The sequence below is a fragment of the Pristiophorus japonicus genome, unplaced genomic scaffold (assembly GCF_044704955.1).
Source record: "Pristiophorus japonicus isolate sPriJap1 unplaced genomic scaffold, sPriJap1.hap1 HAP1_SCAFFOLD_119, whole genome shotgun sequence".
NCBI classification, from domain to species: domain Eukaryota; kingdom Metazoa; phylum Chordata; class Chondrichthyes; family Pristiophoridae; genus Pristiophorus; species Pristiophorus japonicus.
The window spans coordinates 1,650,453-1,672,608 of NW_027250853.1; the positions used below are offsets into that span (position 1 = coordinate 1,650,453).

General features: G+C 53.7%; 1 protein-coding gene across 1 annotated transcript in view; it reads right to left on the bottom strand.

The window, feature by feature from the left end:
* The window catches only part of LOC139242067 (nitric oxide synthase 1-like), a 254,735-nt gene that overhangs the window by 16,879 nt on the left and 215,700 nt on the right, over nt 1-22,156 (bottom strand). Inside the window, exons 17-22 of the mRNA XM_070870212.1 lie at nt 19,026-19,164; nt 17,784-17,862; nt 13,513-13,706; nt 11,455-11,624; nt 10,464-10,674; nt 1,305-1,392 (exon numbers count right to left, since the gene is read on the bottom strand). Coding sequence (XP_070726313.1) covers nt 1,305-1,392; nt 10,464-10,674; nt 11,455-11,624; nt 13,513-13,706; nt 17,784-17,862; nt 19,026-19,164 — 881 coding nt within the window. The remainder of the gene's footprint in view (nt 1-1,304; nt 1,393-10,463; nt 10,675-11,454; nt 11,625-13,512; nt 13,707-17,783; nt 17,863-19,025; nt 19,165-22,156) is intronic.

The following is a 22,156-nucleotide window of genomic DNA, read 5'->3' on the forward strand; positions in this document are numbered from 1 at the left end:
GATGTTTTAGGGGGGGGGGTTGGTGTTTGGGGGGGTTGGGTGTTTGGGGGGGTTTTGTGATTGGGGGGGGTTTGGGTGTTTGGGGGGGTTTGGGTGTTTGGGGGGGTTTGGGTGTTTGGTGTTGGGGGGGGTTTGGATGTTTGGGGGGTGGTTTAGATGTTTGGGGGGGGTTGAGTGTTTGGGGGGGTTGGGTGTTTGGGGGAGTTTGGATGTTTGGGGGGGTTGAGTGTTTGGGGGGGTTGGGTGTTTGGGGGGGTTTGGATGTTTGGGGGGGGTTAGGTGTTTGGGAGGGTTTTGGTGTTTGGGGGGGGGTTCGGGGGCGGGGTGGGGGGCTTCTCATTGATAATAATGAAGCTTGTACGTACAGAGTTCCCATTATTATCAATGAGAATACTGCACCTTGACTGGCTGTCCAGCCCCTTGTGACTCCAGCCTCCCCGCCCCCTCCCCCCCCCCCCGTGCTGCGAAGTGCGGGGACAGGAGGCTCCCGGCCAGAATCGCTGGAGGGCGCAGGAGCAACAGGTCGGCTGATCTCTGCTTATTTTCAGGCCATGCCCACGGGAAGCCTGGAACCGGGATTTCAGGCCCAGTATATATCCATATATTAAAGCTTGCGGTAATACTCGACTATATCGGGACCGATCCTGATGGCCTTCCCGCCGACTGCTGCTGACATCCCTCTGCTCGAACCGCCCAGTGCCACCTTCGTCGTGGCCTGCAGCGGGCGGGAGGGGAGAGCCGCCGGGAAGTGCCCGCCGACGTCAGCGGACGGCCGATGCGCGCGAGTGGACTCCTGCCCGCCGAGATGCCGGATTGGTGCTGGCGGGAGTCAGCGGTGGGCCGCTGTGTGGAGGCTGCTCTGTTCCCGACGGTAAGTGTGAAGAGGGGGAACAGGTTTTTGAATTTATGTCTTCACAGCGACTGACCTGGATGGAGTCCCCTGAAGGTCGTCAGATGTTTCTTTGATGCTTTTTATTTTCGGGTCTTCGACCCTCCGTGGGCCCGACTCCATCCTCGGCGGCACTTGGGCGGCAAGTGCCTCTGCCGCCGAGAATGAGACCTCCCGCCCACTGTCGCCCAGACTGGCGGTGTACGTCGCTGCTTTGCCGCCCGCTGACCTTCGAGGGACCTGGGTGATGAAAACCCCGCCCAAAGAACGGTCAGGGACCTCGGCGGCCATCGGTGCTCCTTTGGGCAGCACTTGGGCAGGCGGGGGCCTTGACCAAATTCGGGCCCAGAGAGTTCGTGTGTCAGCGTCAGGGTGTGAGCCAATGGGACTATGAGGTCTTTGGTTTGGACCTTACCTTCTGACGAAACACACAACCGTGTCCCCAGGATCGATGCGATTGAGCCACGAGGAGCACACCCCATGTCGAACTGGGCCCTTTCCATCTGCAAAACAACCGATAAAAATATAAACAGCAAATGAATCCAGTGTGTATCCTGACCAGCTTCTCGTATTACTCGCTCAGGATCTGTGCAGATCACTGCCCAGTGACCCCTGGGTTATAGAGAGAGGGGAAATCAGTCAGAGTTCCTGCTCCTGATCACTGCGGAGTAACCCTGGGTTAGAGAGAGGGGAAATCAGCCAGGGTACCTGCTCCTGATCACTGCCCAGTAACCCTGGGTTAGAGAGAGGGGAAATCAGCCAGGGTTCCTGCTCCTGATCATTGCCCAGTAACCCTGGGTTAGAGAGAGAGGGGAAATCAGCCAGGGTACCTGCTCCTGATCACTGCCCAGTAACCCTGGGTTAGAGAGAGAGGGGAAATCAGCCAGGGTACCTGCTCCTGATCACTGCCCAGTAACCCTGGGTTAGAGAGAGGGGAAATCAGCCAGGGTTCCTGCTCCTGATCACTGCCCAGTAACCCTGGGTTAGAGAGAGAGGGGAAATCAGCCCGGGTTCCTGCTCCTGATCACTGCCCAGTGACCCCTGGGTTAGAGAGAGAGGGGAAATCAGCCCGGGTTCCTGCACCTGATCACTGCCCAGTGACCCTGGGTTAGAGAGAGAGGGGAAATCAGCCAGGGTTCCTGCTCCTGATCATTGCCCAGTGACCCTGGATTAGAGAGAGTGGGGAAATCAGCCAGGGTTCCTGCTCCTGATCACTGCCCAGTGACCCCTGGGTTAGAGATAGGGGAAATCAGCCAGGGTTCCTGCTCCTGATCACTGCCCAGTGATCCCGGGTTAGAGAGAGGGGAAATCAGCCCGGGTTCCTGCTCCTGATCACTGTCCCGTGAACCCTGGGTTAGAGAGAGGGGAAATCAGCCAGGGTTACAGCCCTGATCACTGCCCCGTGACCCCTGGGTTAGAGAAAGGGGAAATCAGCCAGGGTTCCTGCTCCTGATCACTGCCCAGTAACCCTGGGTGAGAGAGGGGAAATCAGCCCGGGTTCCTGCTCCTGATCGCTGCCCAGTGACCCCTGGGTTAGAGAGAGAGGGGAAATCAGCCAGGGTTCCTGCTCCTGATCACTGCCCAGTGATCCCCGGGTCAGAGAGAGAGGGGAAATCTGCCCGGGTTCCTGCTCCTGATCGCTGCCCAGTGACCCCTGGGTTAGAGAGGGGAAATCAGCCCGGGTTCCTGCTCCTGATCACTGCCCAGTGACCCCTGGGTTAGAGAGAGGGGAAATCAGCCCGGGTTCCTGCTCCTGATCACTGTCCAGTGATCCTGGATTAGAGAGAGAGGGGAAATCAGCCAGGGTTCCTGCTCCTGATCACTGCCCAGTGACCCCTGGGTTAGAGAGAGAGGGGAAATCAACCCGGGTTCCTGCTCCTGATCACTGCCCAGTAACCCTGGGTTAGAGAGAGGGGGAAATCAGCCAGGGTTCCTGCTCCTGATCACTGCCCAGTGACCCCTGGGTTAGAGAGAGAGGGGAAATCAACCCGGGTTCCTGCTCCTGATCACAGCCCAGTAACCCTGGGTTAGAGAGGGGGAAATCAGCCAGGGTTCCTGCTCCTGATCACTGCCCCGTGACCCCTGGGTTAGAGAGAGGGGAAATCAGCCCGGGTTCCTGCTCCTGATCACAGCCCAGTAACCCTGGGTTAGAGAGGGGGAAATCAGCCAGGGTTCCTGCTCCTGATCACAGCCCAGTAACCCTGGGTTAGAGAGAGGGGAAATCAGCCTGGGTTCCTGCTCCTGATCCCTGTTCTCCCCGCACAGCCCGAATCTACCTCGTTCCTATGATCCACAAACAGGAGTGTCCCGGTAGACCCATTGTTTCAGGCTGTTCTTGCCCCACAGAACTTAATTCTTCTGATCTCAACTCTATATGTTTTCTCCCCTGTCCACTCTCTTCCCACCTCTGATGCCTCCCGTCGCTTTAACAGTTTCCAGTTTCCCAGCCCCAACCGTCTCCTTTTCACCGTGGACCTCCAATCCCTCTACACTTCCATCCCCCACCAGGATGGCCTGAGGGTGCTCCACTTCTTCCTCGAGCAGAGGCCCAACCAATCCCCATCCCCCACCCTCCTCCGCCTGGCTGAACTTGTTCTCACATTGAACAACTTCTCCTTTAACTCCACTCACTTCCTCCAAATGAAAGGTGTTGCTATGGGAACCCGCATGGGTCCTAGCTATGCCTGCCTTTTCGTGGGATATGTGGAACATTCTTTGTTCCAGTCCTACTCGGGTCCCCTCCCTCACCTCTTTTTCCGGGACATTGATGACTGTATCGGTGCCGTTTCCTGCTCTCGCCCCGAACTAGAAAATTTCATTCACTTTGCATCCAATGTCCACCCTTCCCTCACCTTCACATGGTCCATCCCCGACTCTTCCCTTCCCTTCCTCGACTTCTCCGTCTCCATCTCTGGGGATAGGCTTTCGACCAGTATCCACTATAAGCCCACTGACTCCCACAGCTCCCTGGACTACACTTCCTCCCAACCCACATCCTGTAAGGACCCCATTCCATTCTCCATTTCTCCGTCTCCGTCGCATCTGCTCTGACTAGTGCCTCGGACATGTCTTCCTTTTTCCTCAACAGAGGATTCCCCTCCGCCGTGATTAACATGGTCCTCGGCCGTGTCCGTTCTATTTCCCGCATCTCTGCTCTCACCCCTTCTCCTCCCTCTCAGAACCACGGCAGGGTTCCCCTTGTCCTCACCTTTCACCCCACCAGCCTCCATGTCCAATGGATCATCCTCCGCCATTTCCACCATCTCCAGCGTGATCCCACCACCAATCACATCATCCCCTCCCCTCCCCTCTCAGCATTCCGAAGGGACCGTTCCCTCCGCGACACCCTGGTCCATTCCTCAGTCACCCCCAGCACCCCTCCCCTTCCCATGGCACCTTCCCGTGCAAGTGCAGGAGATGCAACACCTGCCCTTTTACCCCCTCCCTTCCCACTGTCCAGGGCCCCAAATACTCCTTCCAGGTGAAACAGCGATTTCCTTGTACTTCTTTCAATGTAGTATACTGTATTCGCTGCTCACGATGGGGTCTCCTCTACATTGGGGAGACTAAGCGTAGATTGGGTGACCACTTTACAGAGCACCTCCGTTCAGTCCGCAAGTGTGACCCTGAGCCTCTGGTCACCTGTCACTTTAATTCCCCGCTCCATTCCCACTCCCACTCTGACCTCTCCGTCCTCGGCCTCCTGCACTGTTCCAATAAAGCTCAACGCAAGCTCGAGGAACAGCACCTCATCTTTCGTTAAATCACTTCACAGCCTTCTGGACTCAACATCGAGTTCAACAATTTCAGAGCTTAACCTCTGGCCATCTTTGGCTGCCTTTCTTCGCTTATTTTTACAAAAACTCCGCCCCCACCAATTAATGTTTAATTTTTATCTTGTTTCTCTGTTTCCCACTGCAGCTGGTAATCATTCCGCCATTCACATCCTATCTAGACTCATCGTTTGTTTCCTAACTTGTGTCATTATCATCTCAATTCAGCCCATCATCCCTTTTGTCTCTCAAATATCTCCTGCCTTCCACCCTATCACAGACCTTCCCTCTTGTTTCTTCCACACACCCCGTAACCCAGGGAGAGTCGGTGTCCCGTGGGGAGAGTCGGTGTCCCGTGGGGAACCATACCTCGGGGAGAGTCGGTGCCCCGTGGGGGAGAGTCGGTGTCCGTGGGGGAGAGTCGGTGTCCCATGGGGACCCGTACCCCGGGGAGAGTCGGTGTCCGTGGGGGAGAGTCGGTGTCCCGTGGGGACCCGTACCCCGGGGAGAGTCAGTGCCCATGGGGAACCATACCTCGGGGAGAGTCGGTGCCCGTACCCCGAGGAGAGTCGGTGCCCCGTGGGGGAGTCGGTGCCCCGTGGGGACCCATACCCCGGGGAGTCAGTGCACATAGGGGAGAGTCGGTGACCCATGGGGACCCGTACCCCGGGGAGTCGGTGCACGTGGGGGAGAGTCGGTGACCCATGGGGACCCGTACCCCGGGGAGAGTCGGTGACCCATGGGGACCCGTACCCCGGGGAGAGTCGGTGACCCATGGGGACCCGTACCCCGGGAAGAGTCGGTGCCCTGTGGGGGGGACCCGTACCGCAGGGAGAGTCGATGTCCCGTGGGGACCCGTACGAGTGGGGACCAAGTCGAGCAGCGTGAGTCCGGGGCCGGAGGCCTATAAAAGGCTCATCGAGGAGGAATTCTGGCAGTAGAGCAGCGGGAGTCCGGGGTCAGAGGCCTACAAACGGCTCGTCGAGGAGGAGTTCGGGCAGTCGAGCAGCCAACCGGTGCAGCTGCAGGGGCATAGATAAACGAAGAAGTGGAAAGAAATCGAAAGGTGACGTCACAGCCAAGGGGGTAAGTGATTGACTGGTGATTGGTGAGTAGTTTTTCTTTTTCTTTTCCCCATCAGTAGGTAACCTTTATCATTGTTGTTGCCAAATTAAGTTAATCTAAGGGTTAAGTCATGGCAGGAGAGCTCGGACACGTGTAATGCTCCTCCTGTGCTATGTGGGAAGTCAGGAATGGTTCCAGTGTCCCTGACGACTACATGTGCAGGAAGTGTATCCGGCTGCAGCACCTGACAGACCGCATTGCGGCACTGGACTGTGGGTGGATTTACTCTGGAGCATCTGCGATGCTGAGGATATCGTGAATAGCACGTTTAGTGAGTTGGTCACACCGCAGGTAAAGTTACACAGCCAGATAGGGGACTGGTGACAAACAGGAAGGGCAGTGGAAGGAAGGTAGTGCAGGGGTCCCCTGCGGTCATCCCCCTCCAAACCAGATACACCGCTTTGATGTACTGTTCAGGGGCATGACTCATCAGGGGAGGGCAGCAGCAGCCAAGTTCATGGCACCGTGGGTGGCTCTGCTGCACAAGAGGGCAGGAAAAAGAGTGGCAGAACTATAGTGGTAGGGGATTCTATTGTAAGGGGAATGGATAGGCATTTCTGCGGCCGCAACCGAGACTCCAGGATGGTATGTTGCCTCCCTGGTGCACGGATCAAGGATGTCTCGGAGCGAGTGCAGGACATTCTGAAAAGGGAGGGTGAACAGCCAGTTGTCATGGTGCATATAGGTACCAACGATATAGGTAAAAAATGGGATGAGGCCCTACAAGACAAATTTTGGGAGCTAGGAGCTAAATTAAAAAGTAGGACTTCAAAGGTAGTAATCTCAGGATTGCTACCAGTACCACGTGCTTGTCAGAGTAGAAATTGCAGTATAGCTCAGATGAATACGTGGCTTGAGGAGTGGTGCAGAAGGGAGGGATTCAAGTTCCTGGGACATTGGAACCGGATCTGGGGGACGTGGGACCAGGTCTACACCTGGGCAGGACCGGAATCAATGCCCCGGGCGGGGGGGGGGAGTGTTTGCTAGTGCTGTTGGGGAGGGGTTAAACTAATATGGCAGGGGGATGGGAACTTGTGCAAGGAGACAGAGGGAATTAGAATGGGGGCAGAAGCAAATGATAAAAAGAAGAAAAGTAAAAGTGGAGGGCAGAGAAATCCAAGGCAAAAAGCAAAAAGGGCCATATTACAGCAAAATTCTAAAGGGGAAAAGTGTGTTAAAAAGACAAGCCTGCAGGCTCTGTGCCTCAATGTGAGGAGTATTCGGAATAAGGTGGACAAATTAACTGTGCAGATAGCTGTTAACAGATATGATGTAATTGGCATCACGGAGATATGGCTCCAGGGTGACCAAGGCTGGTAACTCAACATCCAGGGGTATTCAACATTCAGGAAGGATAGACAGAAAGGAAAAGGAGGTGGGGTGGTATCGCTGGTTAAAGAGGAAATTAATGCAATAGTAAGGAAGGACATTAGCTTGGATGATGTGGAATCGGTATGGGTGGAGCTACGGAATACCAAAGGGCAGAAAACGTTAGTGGGAGTTGTGTACAGACCACCAAACAGTAGTAGTGAGGATGGGGACAGCATCAAACAAGAAATTAGGGATGCGTGCAATAAAGGTACAGCAGTTATCATGGGCGACTTTAATTTACATATTGATTGGGCTAACCAAACTCGTAGCAATGCGGTGGAGGAGGATTTCCTGGAGTGTATTAGGGATGGTTTTCTCGATCAATATGTTGAGGAACCAACTGGAGGGCTGGCCATCCTAGACTGGGTGATGTGTAATGAGAAGCGACTAATTAGCAATCTTGTTGTGCGAGGCCCCTTGGGGAAGAGTGACCATAATATGGTAGAATTCTTTATTAAGATGGAGAGTGACACGGTTAATTCAGAGACTAGGGTCCTCAACTGAAGAAAAGGTAACTTTGACGGTATAAGACATGAATTGGCTAGAATAGACTGGCGAGTGATACTTAAAGGGTTGACGGTGGATAGGCAATGGCAAACATTTAAAGATCACATGGATGAACTTCAACAATTGTACATCCATGTCTGGAGTATAAATAAAACGGGGAAGGTGGCTCAACCGTGGCTAACAAGAGAAATTAAGGATCGTGTTAAATCCAAGGAAGAGGCATATAAATTGGCCAGAAAAAGCAGCAAACCTGAGGACTGGGAGAATTTTATGATTCAGCAGAGGAGGGTTTAATTAGGAGGGGGGAAATAGAGTATGAGAGGAAGCTTGCTGAGAACATAAAAACTGACTGCAAAAGCTTCCATAGATATGTGAAGAGAAAAAGATTAGTGAAGACAAACGTAAGTCAGATTCAGGTGAGTTTATAATGGGGAACAAAGAAATGCGGACCAGTTGAACAAATACTTTGGTTCTGTCTTCACGAAGGAAGACACAAATAAGCTTCCAGAAATACTATGGGACCGAGGGTCGAGTGAGAAGGAGGAACTGAAGGAAATCCTTATTGGCGGGAAATTGTGTTAGGGTAATTGATGGGATTGAAGGCCGATAAATCCCCGGGGCCTGATAGTCTCCATCCCAGAGTACTCAAAGAAGTGGCCCTAGAAATAGTGGATGCATTGGTGATCATTTTCCAACAGTCTATCGACTCTGGATCAGTTCCTATGAACTGGAGGGTAGCTAATGTAACAGCACTTTTTAAGAAAGGAGAGAGAGAGAAAATGGGTAATTATAAACCAGTTAGCCTGACATCAGTAGTGGGGAAAATGTTGGAATCAATTATAAAGATGAAATAGCTGCGCATTTGGAAAGCAGTGACAGGATCGGTCCAAGTCAGCATGGATTTATGAAGGGGAAATCATGCTTGACAAATCTTCTGGAATTTTTTTGAGGATGTAACTGGTAGAGTGGACAAGGGAGAACCAGTGGATGTGGTGTATTTGGACTTTCAAAAGGCTTTTGACAAAGTCCCACACAAGAGATTGGTGTGCAAAATTAAAGCACATAGTATTGAGGGTAATGTACTGACGTGGATAGAGAACTGGTTGGCAGACAGGCAACAGAGAGTCGGGATAAACGGGTCCTTTTCAGAATGGCAGGCAGTGACTAGTCAGGTGCCGTAGGACTGTGCTGGGACCCCAGCTATTTACAATATACATCAATGATTTAGATGAAGGAATTGAGTGTAATATCTCCAAGTTTGCAGATGACACTAAGCTGGGTGGCGATGTGAGCTGTGAGGAGGACGCTAAGAGGCTGCAGGGTGACTTGGACAGGTTAGGTGAATGGGCAAACGCATGGCACATGCAGTATAGTGTGGATAAATGTGAGGTTATCCACTTTGGTGGCAAAAACACAAAGGCAGAATATTATCTGAATGGCGGCAGATTATGGAAAAGGGAGGTGCAACGAGACCTGGGTGTCAGGGTACATCAGTCATTGAAAGTTGGCATACAGATACAGCAGGCGGTGAAGAAGGCAAATGGTATGTTGGCCTTCATAGCTCAGGGATTTGAGTCAAGGAGCAGGGAAGTCTTACTGCAGTTGTACAGAGCCTTGGTGAGGCATCACCTGGATTATTGTGTGCAGTTTTGGTCTCCTAATCTGAGGATGGACATTCTTGCTATTGAGGGAGTGCAGCGAAGGTTCACCAGACTGATTCCCGGGTAGATGGCAGGACTGACATGAGGAGAGACTGGATAGACTGGGCCTGTATTCACTGGAGGTTAGAAGGATGAGAGGGGATCTCATAGAAACATATAAAATTCTGAATTGACTGGACAGGGTAGATGCAGGAAGAATGTTTCCAATGTTGGGGAAGTCTAGAACCAGGGGACATAGTCTAGGGATACGGGGTAAGCCATTTAGGACTGAGATGAGGAGAAACTTCTTCATTCAGAGAGTTGTTAACCTGTGGAATTCCCTATTGCAGAGTTGTTGATGCCAGTTCATTGGATATATTCAAGAGGGAGTTAGATATGGCCCTTACGGCTAAAGAGATCAAGGGGTATGGAGAGAAAGCAGGAAAGGGGTACTAAGGGAATGATCAGCCATGATCTTATTGAATGGTGGTGCAGGCTCGAAGGGCCGAATGGCCTACTCCTGCACCTATTTTCTATGCTTCTATGTTTCTATGTACCCCGGGGAGTGTCAGTGCCCGTGGGGACCTGTACCCCGGGGAGTGTCAGTGCCCGTGGGGACCTGTACCCCGGGGAGAGTCGGTGCCCGTGGGGACCTGTACCCCGGGGAGAGTCGGTGCCCCATGGGGACCTGTACCCCGGGGAGAGTCGGTGCCCCATGGGGACCTGTACCCTGGGGAGAGTCTGTGCCCCATGGGGACCTGTACCCCGGGGAGAGTCGGTGCCCCATGGGGACCTGTACCCCAGGGAGAGTCGGTGCCCCATGGGGACCTGTACCCCGGGGAGAGTCGATGCCCCGTGGGGACCTGTACCCCGGGGAGAGTCGGTGCCTGTGGGGACCTGTACCCCGGGGAGAGTCGGTGCCCGTGGGGACCTGTACCCCGGGGAGAGTCGGTGCCCGTGGGGACCTGTACCCCGGGGAGAGTCAATGCCCCGTGGGGACCTGTACCCCGGGGAGAGTCGGTGCCCGTGGGGACCTGTACCCCGGGGAGAGTCGGTGCCCGTGGGGGACCTGTACCCCGGGGAGAGTCGGTGACCGTGGGGACCTGTACCCCGGGGAGAGTCGGTGCCCCCGTAATCAATGAATATTGGAGTGCGTACTCTTGGTTCGATATTTGAGGACGGCCACCGTTGCATGAATCTCGGTGGGATGGGTGGCCGGCGAGGAGCTGATGGAGTAATATCGGGGCTGGAGCAGAGGCAGCTGTGTGAGGAGGAGGCTTGCTGGCACTCTGACCGACGGGAACTCCTCGAAGACCTCAGCGATGGTCGGGCTGTTCTCCCACTTCCAGTCTTCGTACTTGTGAGTCCCCTGAATTAGAAACAGAGGTAAATACAGGCAGCACGTCGGCAGGCAGGAGGGGTCCTACACACTGACCCTCCCCTCACTCTGTCCTGACACACTGACCCTCCCCTCGCTCTGTCCCTACACACTGACCCTCCCCTCACTCTATCCCTACACACTGACCCTCCCCTCGCTCTGTCCCTACACACTGACCCTCCCCTCACTCTGTCCTGACACACTGACCCTCCCCTCGCTCTGTCCCTACACACTGACCCTCCCCTCACTCTATCCCTACACACTGACCCTCCCCTCGCTCTGTCCCTACACACTGACCCTCCCCTCGCTCTGTCCCTACACACTGACCCTCCCCTCACTCTGTCCTGACACACTGACCCTCCCCTCGCTCTGTCCCTACACACTGACCCTCCCCTCGCTCTGTCCCTACACACTGACCCTCCCCTCGCTCTGTCCCTACACACTGACCCTCCCCTCGCTCTGTCCCTACACAATGACCCTCCCCTCGCTCTGTCCCTACACACTGACCCTCCCTCGCTCTGTCCCTACATACTGACCCTCCCCTCGCTCTGTCCCTACACACTGACCCTCCCCTCGCTCTGTCCCTACACACTGACCCTCCCCTCGCTCTGTCCCTACACACTGACCCTCCCCTCGCTCTGTCCCTACACACTGACCCTCCCCTCGCTCTGTCCCTACACACTGACCATCCCCTCACTCTGACCCTACACACTGACCCTCCCCTCGCTCCCACCTGTGCAGACTGACCAGCCCCTCACTCTGTTCCCGTACCTGACTCAGCTCCTCCAAGCCCTGCTTGTCCTTAGGTTCGGTTGCCAACTGTGCGAAGTACTGCAGCAGGTCGGGGGAAGGTGGTGTGGTGATGTCCAGGAAGTGCGTGAGCGCCTGGAAGACCGTGCATGGTGGGAGCCGGTTCTGTGACATCCACTTACACAGCGGTCCTGGAGACAAACAGAGGTTGCTTGCTGACCCTTCATCACTCGCCATTGTCTACTGATCATTCAGAAACAGCAAGAATTTATATAGCGCCTTTAACAGAGTGAAACCACCCAAGGCCCTTCACAGGAGCGTTATTAAACAACAATGGGAACCGAGGAGATATTAGGGTAGCTGACCAAAAGCTTGGTGAAAGAGGTAGCTTTAAGAAGCATCTTGAAGGAGGAGAGAGAGGTCGCGAGGCGAAGGGGTTTAGGGAGGGAATTCCAGAGCTTGGGAATGCTCAGGAGGGCAGAATTAGAGGAGCGATGGGGGTTGTGGGGCTGGAGGAGATTACAGAGATAGGGAGGGGTGAGGGCCATGGAGAGATTTGAAAACAAGAATGGGAATTTTGAAATCGAGGCGTTGCTTAACCAGGAGCCAATGTAGGTCAGCGAGCACATGGGTGATGGGTGAGTGGGACTCGGTGCGAGTTAGGACACAGGGTAGCCGAGTTATGGATGAGCTCACATTGAAGAAGGGTAGAATGTGGAGTTCGGCCAGAAGAGCCTTGGAATGGTCAAGTCTCGAGGTAACAAAGGGACAGATGAGGGTTTCAGCAGTGGGTGAGCTGGGACTGGGCGATGTTAGGGCAGGGTTTCAGCAGTGGGTGAGCTGGGACCGGGCGATGTTAGGGCAGGGTTTCAGCAGTGGGTGAGCTGGGACTGGGCGATGTTAGGGCAGGGTTTCAGCAGTGGGTGAGCTGGGACTGGGCGATGTTAGGGCAGGGTTTCAGCAGTGGGTGAGCTGGGACCGGGCGATGTTAGGGCAGGGTTTCAGCAGTGGGTGAGCTGGGACTGGGCGATGTTAGGGCAGGGTTTCAGCAGTGGGTGAGCTGGGACTGGGCGATGTTAGGGCAGGGTTTCAGCAGTGGGTGAGCTGGGACGGGTGATGTTAGGGCAGGGTTTCAGCAGTGGGTGAGCTGGGACTGGGCGATGTTAGGGCAGTGTTTCAGCAGTGGGTGAGTTGGGACGGGCGATGTTAGGGCAGGGTTTCAGCAGTGGGTGAGCTGGGACGGGTGATGTTAGGGCAGGGTTTCAGCAGTGGGTGAGCTGGGACTGGGTGATGTTAGGGCAGGGTTTCAGCAGTGGGTGAGCTGGGACGGGCGATGTTAGGGCAGGGTTTCAGCAGTGGGTGAGTTGGGACGGGTGATGTTAGGGCAGGGTTTCAGCAGTGGGTGAGCTGGGACGGGCGATGTTAGGGCAGGGTTTCAGCAGTGGGTGAGCTGGGACGGGTGATGTTAGGGCAGGGTTTCAGCAGTGGGTGAGCTGGGACTGGGCGATGTTAAGGCAGGGTTTCAGCAGTGGGTGAGCTGGGACGGGTGCTGTTAGGGCAGGGTTTCAGCAGTGGGTGAGTTGGGACGGGTGATGTTAGGGCAGGGTTTCAGCAGTGGGTGAGCTGGGACTGGGCGATGTTAGGGCAGGGTTTCAGCAGTGGGTGAGCTGGGACGGGTGCTGTTAGGGCAGGGTTTCAGCAGTGGGTGAGTTGGGACGGGTGATGTTAGGGCAGGGTTTCAGCAGTGGGTGAGCTGGGACTGGGCGATGTTAAGGCAGGGTTTCAGCAGTGGGTGAGCTGGGACTGGGCGATGTTAGGGCAGGGTTTCAGCAGTGGGTGAGCTGGGACTGGGCGATGTTAAGGCAGGGTTTCAGCAGTGGGTGAGCTGGGACTGGGCGATGTTAGGGCAGGGTTTCAGCAGTGGGTGAGCTGGGACGGGTGCTCTTAGGGCAGGGTTTCAGCAGTGGGTGAGCTGGGACGGGTGATGTTAGGACGGGGTTTCAGCAATGGGTGAGCTGAGACCGGGTGGAGATGGGCGAAGTTACGGAGGCGGAGGTGGGAGCGGCCCGTCTCCCTCACCTTGTTGGGTTTGCCGCTCGAGCAGCGTCTCCACGGAGACCGCGTCATTGAATGCCGGCAGTTGGTCCAGATGCTCCATCACCGTCTCCACCAGCTCCTCCTGATTGGCTGGGTGAATCCCCACATGGTCCCCGGGCAGGTATTTGAGCTGCTCCTCGCCTCGAGCCTGCAGGCAGACCAGGATCGTCGATCGACTGCGGGGAAATTTCAAACATTTCATTCTGTCAACGTGGTAAAGGGGCAAAGAGAACCAGAGCAGTGTACATAGAATCAGAGAAAGTTACAGCAGGCCATTCGGCCCATCATGTCCACACCGGTCAACAAAGAGCTTTCCAACCTAATCCCACTTTCCAGCTCTCGGTCCGTAGCCCTGCAGATTAAGGCACTTCAAATGCATATACAAATATTATTTAAATGCTATGAGTGTTTCTGCCTCTACCACCCTTTCAGGCAGTGAGTTCCAGACCCCCACCACCCTCTGGGTAAATACATTTCCTCTCAAATCCCCTCGAAATCTCCCCATAATTACATTAAATCTATGCCCCCTGGTTATTGACCCCTCTGCTAAGTGAAACAGGTCCTTCCTATCCACTCGATCCAGGCCCCTCATAATTTTATACACCTCAATAAGGTCCCCCTCAGCCTCCTCTGTTTCAAAGAAAACAGACCCAGCATATCCAATCTTTCCACATAGCTAAAATTCTCCAGTACCGGCAACATCCTCGTAAATCTCCTCTGTACCCTCTCTAGTGCAATCACATCTTTCCTGTAATGTGGTGACCAGAACTACACGCAGTACTCCAGCTGCAGCCTAACCAGTGTTTTATACAGTTCAAGCATAACTCCCTGCTCTTGTATTCCATGCCTCGGCTAATAAAGGCAAGTATTCCGTATGCCTTCTTCACAACCTTATCTACCTGGCCTGCTACCTTCAGGGATCTGTGGACCTGCACTCCAAGATCCCTTTGTTCCTCTACACTTCTCAGGCCTGTCAGCCTAACCTTCGTGGTGGGAAAATTATTGGAAAAAATCCTGAAGGACAGGATAAATCTACATTTAGAAAGGCAAGGATTAATCAGGGACAGTCAGCACAGATTTGTTAAGGGAAGATCATGTTTGACTAACCTGATTGAATTTTTCGAGGAGGTAACCAGGAGGGTCGATGAGGGCAGTGCGTATGATGTAGTGTATATGGACTTTAGCAAAGCTTTTGATAAGGTCCCACATGGCAGATTGGTCATGAAGGTAAAAGCCCATGGGATCCAGGGCAAAGTAGCAAGTTGGATCCAAAATTGAAGCAAAGAGTAATGGTTGATGGATGTTTTTGTGACTGGAAGGATGTATCCAGTGGGGTTCCACAGAGCTCAGTGGTGGGTCCCTTGCTTTTTGTGGTATACATCAATGATCTAGATTTGAATGTTGGGAGTATGATTAAGAAGTTTGCAGACGACACTAAAATTGGCTGTGTGATTGATAATGAAGAGGAAAGTCATGGGCTGCAGGAGGATATCAATCTATTGGTCAGGTGGGCAGAGCAGTGGCAAATGGAATTTAATTCGGAGAAGTGTGAGGTGATGCACTTGGGGAGGGCTAATAAGGCAAGGGAATACACATTAAGCAGTCGGCCACTTAGAAGTATAGATGAACAAAGGGACCTTGGAGTGCTTGTCCACAGATCCCAGAAAGTAGCAGGCCAGGTGGATAAGGTGGTTAAGAAGGCATACGGAATGCTTGTCTTTATTGGCCGAGGCATAGAATACAAGAGCAGGGAGGTTAAATTGTATAATACTTTGGTAAGGCCACAGCTGAAGTACTGCATGCAGTTCTGGTCGCCGTATTATAGGAAGGACGTGATTGCACTAGAGAGGGTGCAGAGGAGATTTACAAGGATGCTGCCTGGAATGGAGAATCTTAGTTATGAGGACAGATTGCATAGGCTGGGTTTATTCTCCCTTGGAACAGAGGAGGCTGAGAGGAGACCTCATTGAGGTTTATAAAACGTTGAGGGGCCTGGATATAATGGATAGCAAGGGCCTATTTCCCTTGGTGGAGGGGTCTATTACAAGGGGGCATAGTTTTAAAGTGGTTGGTGGAAGGTTCAGAGGGGATTTGAGGGGAAGCTTCATCATGCAGAGGGTTGTGGGGGTCTGGAACTCACTGCCTGGAAGGGTGGTAGAGGCAGAAACCCTCACCACATTTAAAAGGTGCTTGGATGTGCTCTTGAAGTGCCGTAACCTGCAGGGTTACAGACCGAGAGCTGGAAAGTGGGATTAGACTGGATAACATAGAAACATAGAAAATAGGTGCAGGAGTCGGTCATTCGGCCCTTTGAGCCTGCACCACCATTCAATATGATCATGGTGGATGATGCATTTCAGTACCCCACTCCTGCTTTCTCTCCATACCCCCTGATTCCTTTAGCCACGAGGGCCACATCTAACTCCCTTTTGAATATATCTAACAAACCAGTCCCACCCACCCCTTCCCTCAACAACGATCTGTCCCACCTGTGACAGAGTCTGTGGTTCTCATATTGGACTGTTCAGCCACCAAAGAACTCACTTCAGGAGTGGAAGCAAGTCTTCCTCGATTGCGAGGGACTGCCTATGATGATGATTCAAGTCGCTGTTTCCAGTCCACTTTGGCTAAATCACCTCTCAGTTGGCTTTCTCCCAATTGAGAACTTTTATTCCTGGTCTATCTTTGTCCTTTTCCATAATGACCCTAAATCTAACTGTATTATGATCACTAGCACCAAAATGTTCTCCCACTGATACCCCTTCCACCTGCCCCTCTTCATTCCCCAAAACCAAGTCCAGAACTGCCCCCTCCCGTGTTGGGCTTGCTACATACTGGTTAAAAAGGTTCTCCTGAATGCATTTTAGGAATTCTGCTCCCTCTTTACCGTTCACATTAATTCTATCCCAGTTAATATTCGGGTAGTTGTAATCCCCGACTATTACTGCCCTATAGTCTTTGCACTTCTGAGAAATGTGCCGACGTATTTGCTCTTCTCTCTCCCTCTGACTGTTTGGGGGTCTATAGTACACTCCCAGCAGTGTGATCGCCCCTTTTTTCTCTTCAATTCAACCCATATGGCCTCATTTGATGATCCTTCCAACATATCATCCCTTCTCACAGCACAGTAGGAGGTCACTGGGCCATCGTGCTTGTGCCGGCAATCAGGAAGAGCGAACGCGATGGTTCTCCCACTCAGTCTGACTTCCGGTGAAGGAGAGATGCCGGGCAAGGATCAGCTGGGTGCTCAGTGTAAGTGCCGGGTTCGAGGTGTCATCACAGGCACTCAGCCAGGCTCTGGGTAAAGTCAGGCTCTTGCAATATTTCCCCAAGTTACTAGTTTGGGAAATATAGGACACTCTATAATTGGGCCTTGATGTGTTTGCCATGGCACAGTGATGTCAATGGTCCTGGGTTCAAGTCCCACTCCAGGGAATTCAGCCCCATAACTGAGGGAGAGAGCCGAGAGCAGTACAGATTGGGCCCCGCACTGTCGGAGGGGCAGTACTGAGGGAGTGCCGCACTGTCAGAGGGGCAGTACTGAGGGAGGGCTGCACTGTCAGAGGGCCGCACTGTCGGAGGGCAGTACTGAGGGAGGGCTGCACTGTCGGAGGGGCAGTACTGAGGGAGGGCTGCACTGTCGGAGGGCTGCACTGTCGGAGGGCAGTACTGAGGAAGGGCTGCACTGTCGGAGGGCAGTACTGAGGGAGGGCTGCACTGTCGGAGGGGCAGTACTGAGGGAGGGCTGCATTGTCGGAGGGGCAGTACTGAGGGAAGGCCGCATTGTCGGAGGGCCGCACTGTCGGAGGGCCGCACTGAGGGAGGGCTGCACTGTCAGAGGGGCAGTACTGAGGGAGCGCCGCACTGTCGGAGGGCAGTACTGAGGGAGCGCCGCACCGTCAGAGGGCAGTACTGAGGGAGCGCGCACTGTCGGAGGGGCAGACTGAGGGAGAGCCGCACTGTCGGAGGGGCAGAATGAGGGAGAGCCGCACTGTCGGAGGGCAGTACTGAGGGAGGGCTGCACTGTCAGAGGGGCAGACTGAGGGAGAGCCGCACTGTCGGAGGGGCAGTACTGAGGGAATGCTGCATTGTTGGAGGTGCCATCTTTTGGATGAGATGTTAAACCGAGGCCCCATCTGCCCTCCTAGGGGGATGTAAAGATCCCACGGTCACAATGTGTGGTCTGCAGGAAATGGTGTCACGTTCCTGAAAATGCCCCACAAACAATCTTAAACCATTAACCCTTCACTTACCCAGAGCTTTCGTGCTGGAGATTTTGTCTGGACAGAATCTGCGTCTGAAAAATCTTCCGCTTGTGTAAGTGAGACAGAGCTGTTAAACACAGAACACAGAGCTCGCAAATAGAATCTGATTTAATGGCCGAGAGGGAGAGGGAGAGAGAGGGGAACAGAGAGGGGGAGGGAGAGAGGGGGAGGAAAGGGAGAGGGGAAGAGAGAGGGAGGGAGAGGGGGAGAGGGACAGTGAGAGAGAGGAGAGGGAGAGAGGGGGAGAGGGAGAGAGGGGGAGAGGGAGAGGGAGAGGGAGAGGGAGAGGGAGAGGGGGAGGGAGAGATAGAGGAAGGGGGAGAGAGAGGGAGGGAGAGAGGCAGAGGGAGGAAGGGAGAGGGAGGGAGAGAGGCGAGAGGAGAGGGAGAGAGGGAGTGAGTGGGGGAGAGGGAGGGAGAGAGAGGGAGGGAGGAAGAGCGAGGGAGGGGGAGAGGAAGAGAAAAGGAGAGAGGGAGCAAAAAGGAGAGGGAGGGAGTGAGAGGGCAAGAGCAGGAGGGAGAGAGAGGGATGGAGAGAGAGAGCGCGTGAGAGGGAGAGAAAAGAGAGAGGGAGGGAGGGAGAGAAAAGGAGAGTGAGAGAGAGGGAGGGAGGAGAGTGAGTGAGGGAGAGAGAGAGGGAGGGAGGAAGAGAGAGGGAGAGAAAAAGAGAGTGAGGGAGGGAGAGAAAAGGAGAGAGGGAGGGAGAGAGGGAGTGAGCAGGAGAGAGTGGGAGGAGAGAGAAAGATAAAGAGGGAGAGGGATGGAGAGAGAGAGAGAGAGAGAGAGAGAGAGAGGGAGGGAGAGGGAGTTGGAGCACGAGGGTGGGGAGAGAGAGAGAGAGAGAACATGAGGGACGGAGAGTTGGAGGGGTGAGCTGTTCAAAAAGGGAGAGCGCAGACAGCTCACAAACAAACACTGATTCGACGGGAGAGAGGGGGAGGGGGATTGTGTGAGGGGGAGAAAGGGAGGGAGAGAGAGGGACAGAAGGGGGGAGTGGGAGGGAGGGTGAAAAGGAGCGACAGGAGAAGAGGGAGAAAGGTAGGGAGAGGGGGCAGGGTGGGACAGACAAAGAGCAGGACAGAGGGAGCGAAGAGTACGGGGAGAGAGAGAGAGAGCGTGACTGGGAGAGAGGGATAGGGAATTGAGAATTTGAGGAACAGTGGAATGAGTGGGGACAGGTCAGGACTGAAGTGTAGGCACTCAGTCCCGTTACACACACTCCGCACTTTACCTGTTGCCAGGGCTGGCACCTCAGCAATGACGGACAGTTTATATTTGTCTGATTTCCAGCTGGAGTCATTGTTGAAATATGAGTCGTTCCCATCATCAGTGATGGAATGATCATCAAGGCAGAAAACCTCGCAGGCAGCCTGAGTGAGCAAAGCAGGCAAGTGTCAGGATCGGGGCAGTGAGGCCTAAATACTGGTCAGTGAAATCAGTAACAGCTTAGATAGGGGGCAGGCAGCGACAGAGAGAGAGACAGAGAGAGTGTGTGAGAGAGAGACAGAGAAAGGATGAGAGAGAGACAGAGCCAGAGATAGAGAGAGGGAGAGAGGGAGACTGAGAGGGAGAGACAGAGAGAGGGAGAGACGGAGGGGGACAGAGAGGGAGAGCCAGCGAGAGACCGAGTGTGAGAGAGAGAGAGAGACAGACAGAGGGAGAGAGACAGATAGAGGGAGAGAGACAGAAAGAGAGTGTGAGAGGGAGAGAGAGACTGAGTCAGAGAGGAGGAGAGAGACAGAGAAAGGGAGAGAAAGAGAGGGGGGGAGAGAGAGAGAGAAGGAGAGAGGGGGAGAGAGAGACAGAGAGAGGGAGAGAGAGAGTGTGAGAGAGGGAGTGTGAGAGAGGGAGAGGGAGACAGAGAGAGAGACCGAGTCCGAGAGAGGGAGAGAGACAGAGAGAGAGTGTGAGACCGAGTCAGAGAGAGGGAGAGAGACAAGGAGAGAGAGAGACAGAGCGGGGGAGAGAGAGACAGAGAGAGTGTGAGAGAGGGAGAGAGAGAGAGACAGAGAGAGAGAGAGGGAGATCAGAGTGTGAGACACCAAGTCAGAGAGTCAGAGAGCGGGAGAGAGTCAGAGAAAGAGAGAGAGAGAGAGAGAGAGAGTGAGAGACCAAATCAGAGAGACAGAGAGGGAGAGAAAGAGGGTGAGAGTGTGAGAGAGAGACAAAGAGAGTGAGAGAGAGAGAGAGAGAGAAAGAAAGAGGGAGAGACAGAGAGAGGGAAAGAGACAGAGAGAGAGACAGAGAGAGAGAGAGAGACAGAGAGAGAGACAGAGACAGGGAGAGGGAGGGAGACAGAGAGAGAGTGTGAGACCGAGTCAGTGAGTGAGATCGAGAGAGAGACAGAGTGAGAGTGTGAGAGAGGGAGAGAGACAGAGAGAGAGGGAGAGAGACAGAGAGACCAAGTCAGAGAGAGAGGGAGAGAGAGAGAGACAGAGAGAGGGAGAGGGAGAGGGAGAGAGAGAGAGGGAGACAGAGAGACGGAGAGACCGAGTCAGAGAGAGGGTGAGAGACAGAGAGAGACAGAGAGTGAGCGATCGAGTCAGTGTGACAGAGAGAGGGAGAGAGACAGAGAGAGAGAGAGAGACCGAGTCAGAGAGAGAGACAGACAGAGAGTGAGAGACCGAGTCAGGGAGAGTGAGAGAGACAGAGAGAGAGAGAGACCAAGTCAGAGAGATAGAGAGAGACCGAGTGAGAGAGAGAGAGAGAGACCGAGTCAGAGAAACAGAGACAGAGAGAGTGAGAGACCGAGTCAGAGAGACAAAGAGGGAGGGAAAGAGACAGAGAGAGAGAGAGAGAGAGACCGAGTCAGAGAGACAGAGGGAGACAGAGAGAGAGAGAGAGAGAAAGAGGGAGACAGAGAGAGAGAGAGAGAGACCGAGTCAGAGAGAGACAGAGAGACCGATAGAGAGAGAGAGAGACAGAGAGTGTGAGAATAAGTCAGAGAATGGGAGAGAGATAGAGACAGAGAGAGAGGGAGAGAGAGAGAGTGAGTGCGTGCTTGTCATATATCTCACACTACTGTACATAACTGTATCTTACCATGCTATACATGACTGTAACTAGATATGACCTGTAACCACAAGCTGACCTTACCACCAGGGGTGCACTTGCAGGAGACACTGGATACCTGTTCTACACAGGTATATAAAGACAGGTCTCAGGCAAGTGCGGCATTCGAGAGCTGTGAAATAAAGGTGCAGGTCCAGAGTGACCTTGACTTCAGCATGTGCCTCGTGTAAGTCTGTACTGCAGGGACAGGACTTTACAATGGTGACGAGTTACGGGATTACAGAATGCACAGAATGGCGACCAACGGCTCAGATGAAAAATACAATGCTGGAGATAATTGGGAGGACTTTATAGAAAGGCTCCAGCAAAGCTTTGTAACCAAAGACTGGTTAGGCGATGATAAGGCAGACAAGAGAAGAGCCCATCTCTTAACCAGCTGTGGCTCGAAAACATACGCCTCAATGAAGGACCTGCTGGCACCCGAGAAGCCAGCAAGCAAGTCGTTTGAAGAGTTGAGCACACTGGTAAGAGACCACCTGAAGCCAGTGAGCAGCCTACACATGGCCAGACACAGGTTCTACAACTGTAGATGCTGTGTGGGCCAGAGCATACCCGACTTTGTGGCAGAACTTCGGAGGTTGGCTAGTTTATGTGAGTTCTCCGATGAACTAAGGAGAGAAGTACTGAGAGACTTTTTTATTGAAGGAATAGGCCACGCAGGCATATTCCAAAAGCTCAGAGAGACCAAGAACTTGACCCTAGAGGCAGCAGCACTGGTTGCACAGACATTCTTGGCAGGAGAAGAAGAAACGAGGTTGATCTACACTGCGGGTACGACAACTAACGAAACATCGGAACAAGGGGTTCACAGCGTGAAACAAGCCGCTACGCCACACACAGACAAAGGCAGGAGAGCAGGCCCTCAACAGCAGGCAGTGGCGCCAGAAGCCATCAAGGGCCACATGAATGGCCGTTCACACCTCATCCCCACAATGCGAGCAATCAACTACAAACTGAGAGAAGCTCAAGAGAGATCAGCCAGACGCAGCTCATCCTTTGGAAACAATGGAAGTGGTCTGTGCTGGAGATGTGGGGGAAGACACTCATCAAGGGGGTGTTGATTTCAGCATGCCATTTGCAGACTCTGTAACTATACAGGACATCTGGCCCACATGTGCAGAAAAACGGCAGCTCAGCTGGTATACGAATCAGAAGGGTCGGAAAGCAGACCAGAAGACGGTGGGGACAGTACCCGGGACACCGAGGTACAGCGGGTCAACACAATCAATGGCCACTGCTCTTACAACAAGATGCCTCCAATAATGATGAGGGTCCTACTCAACGGGATAC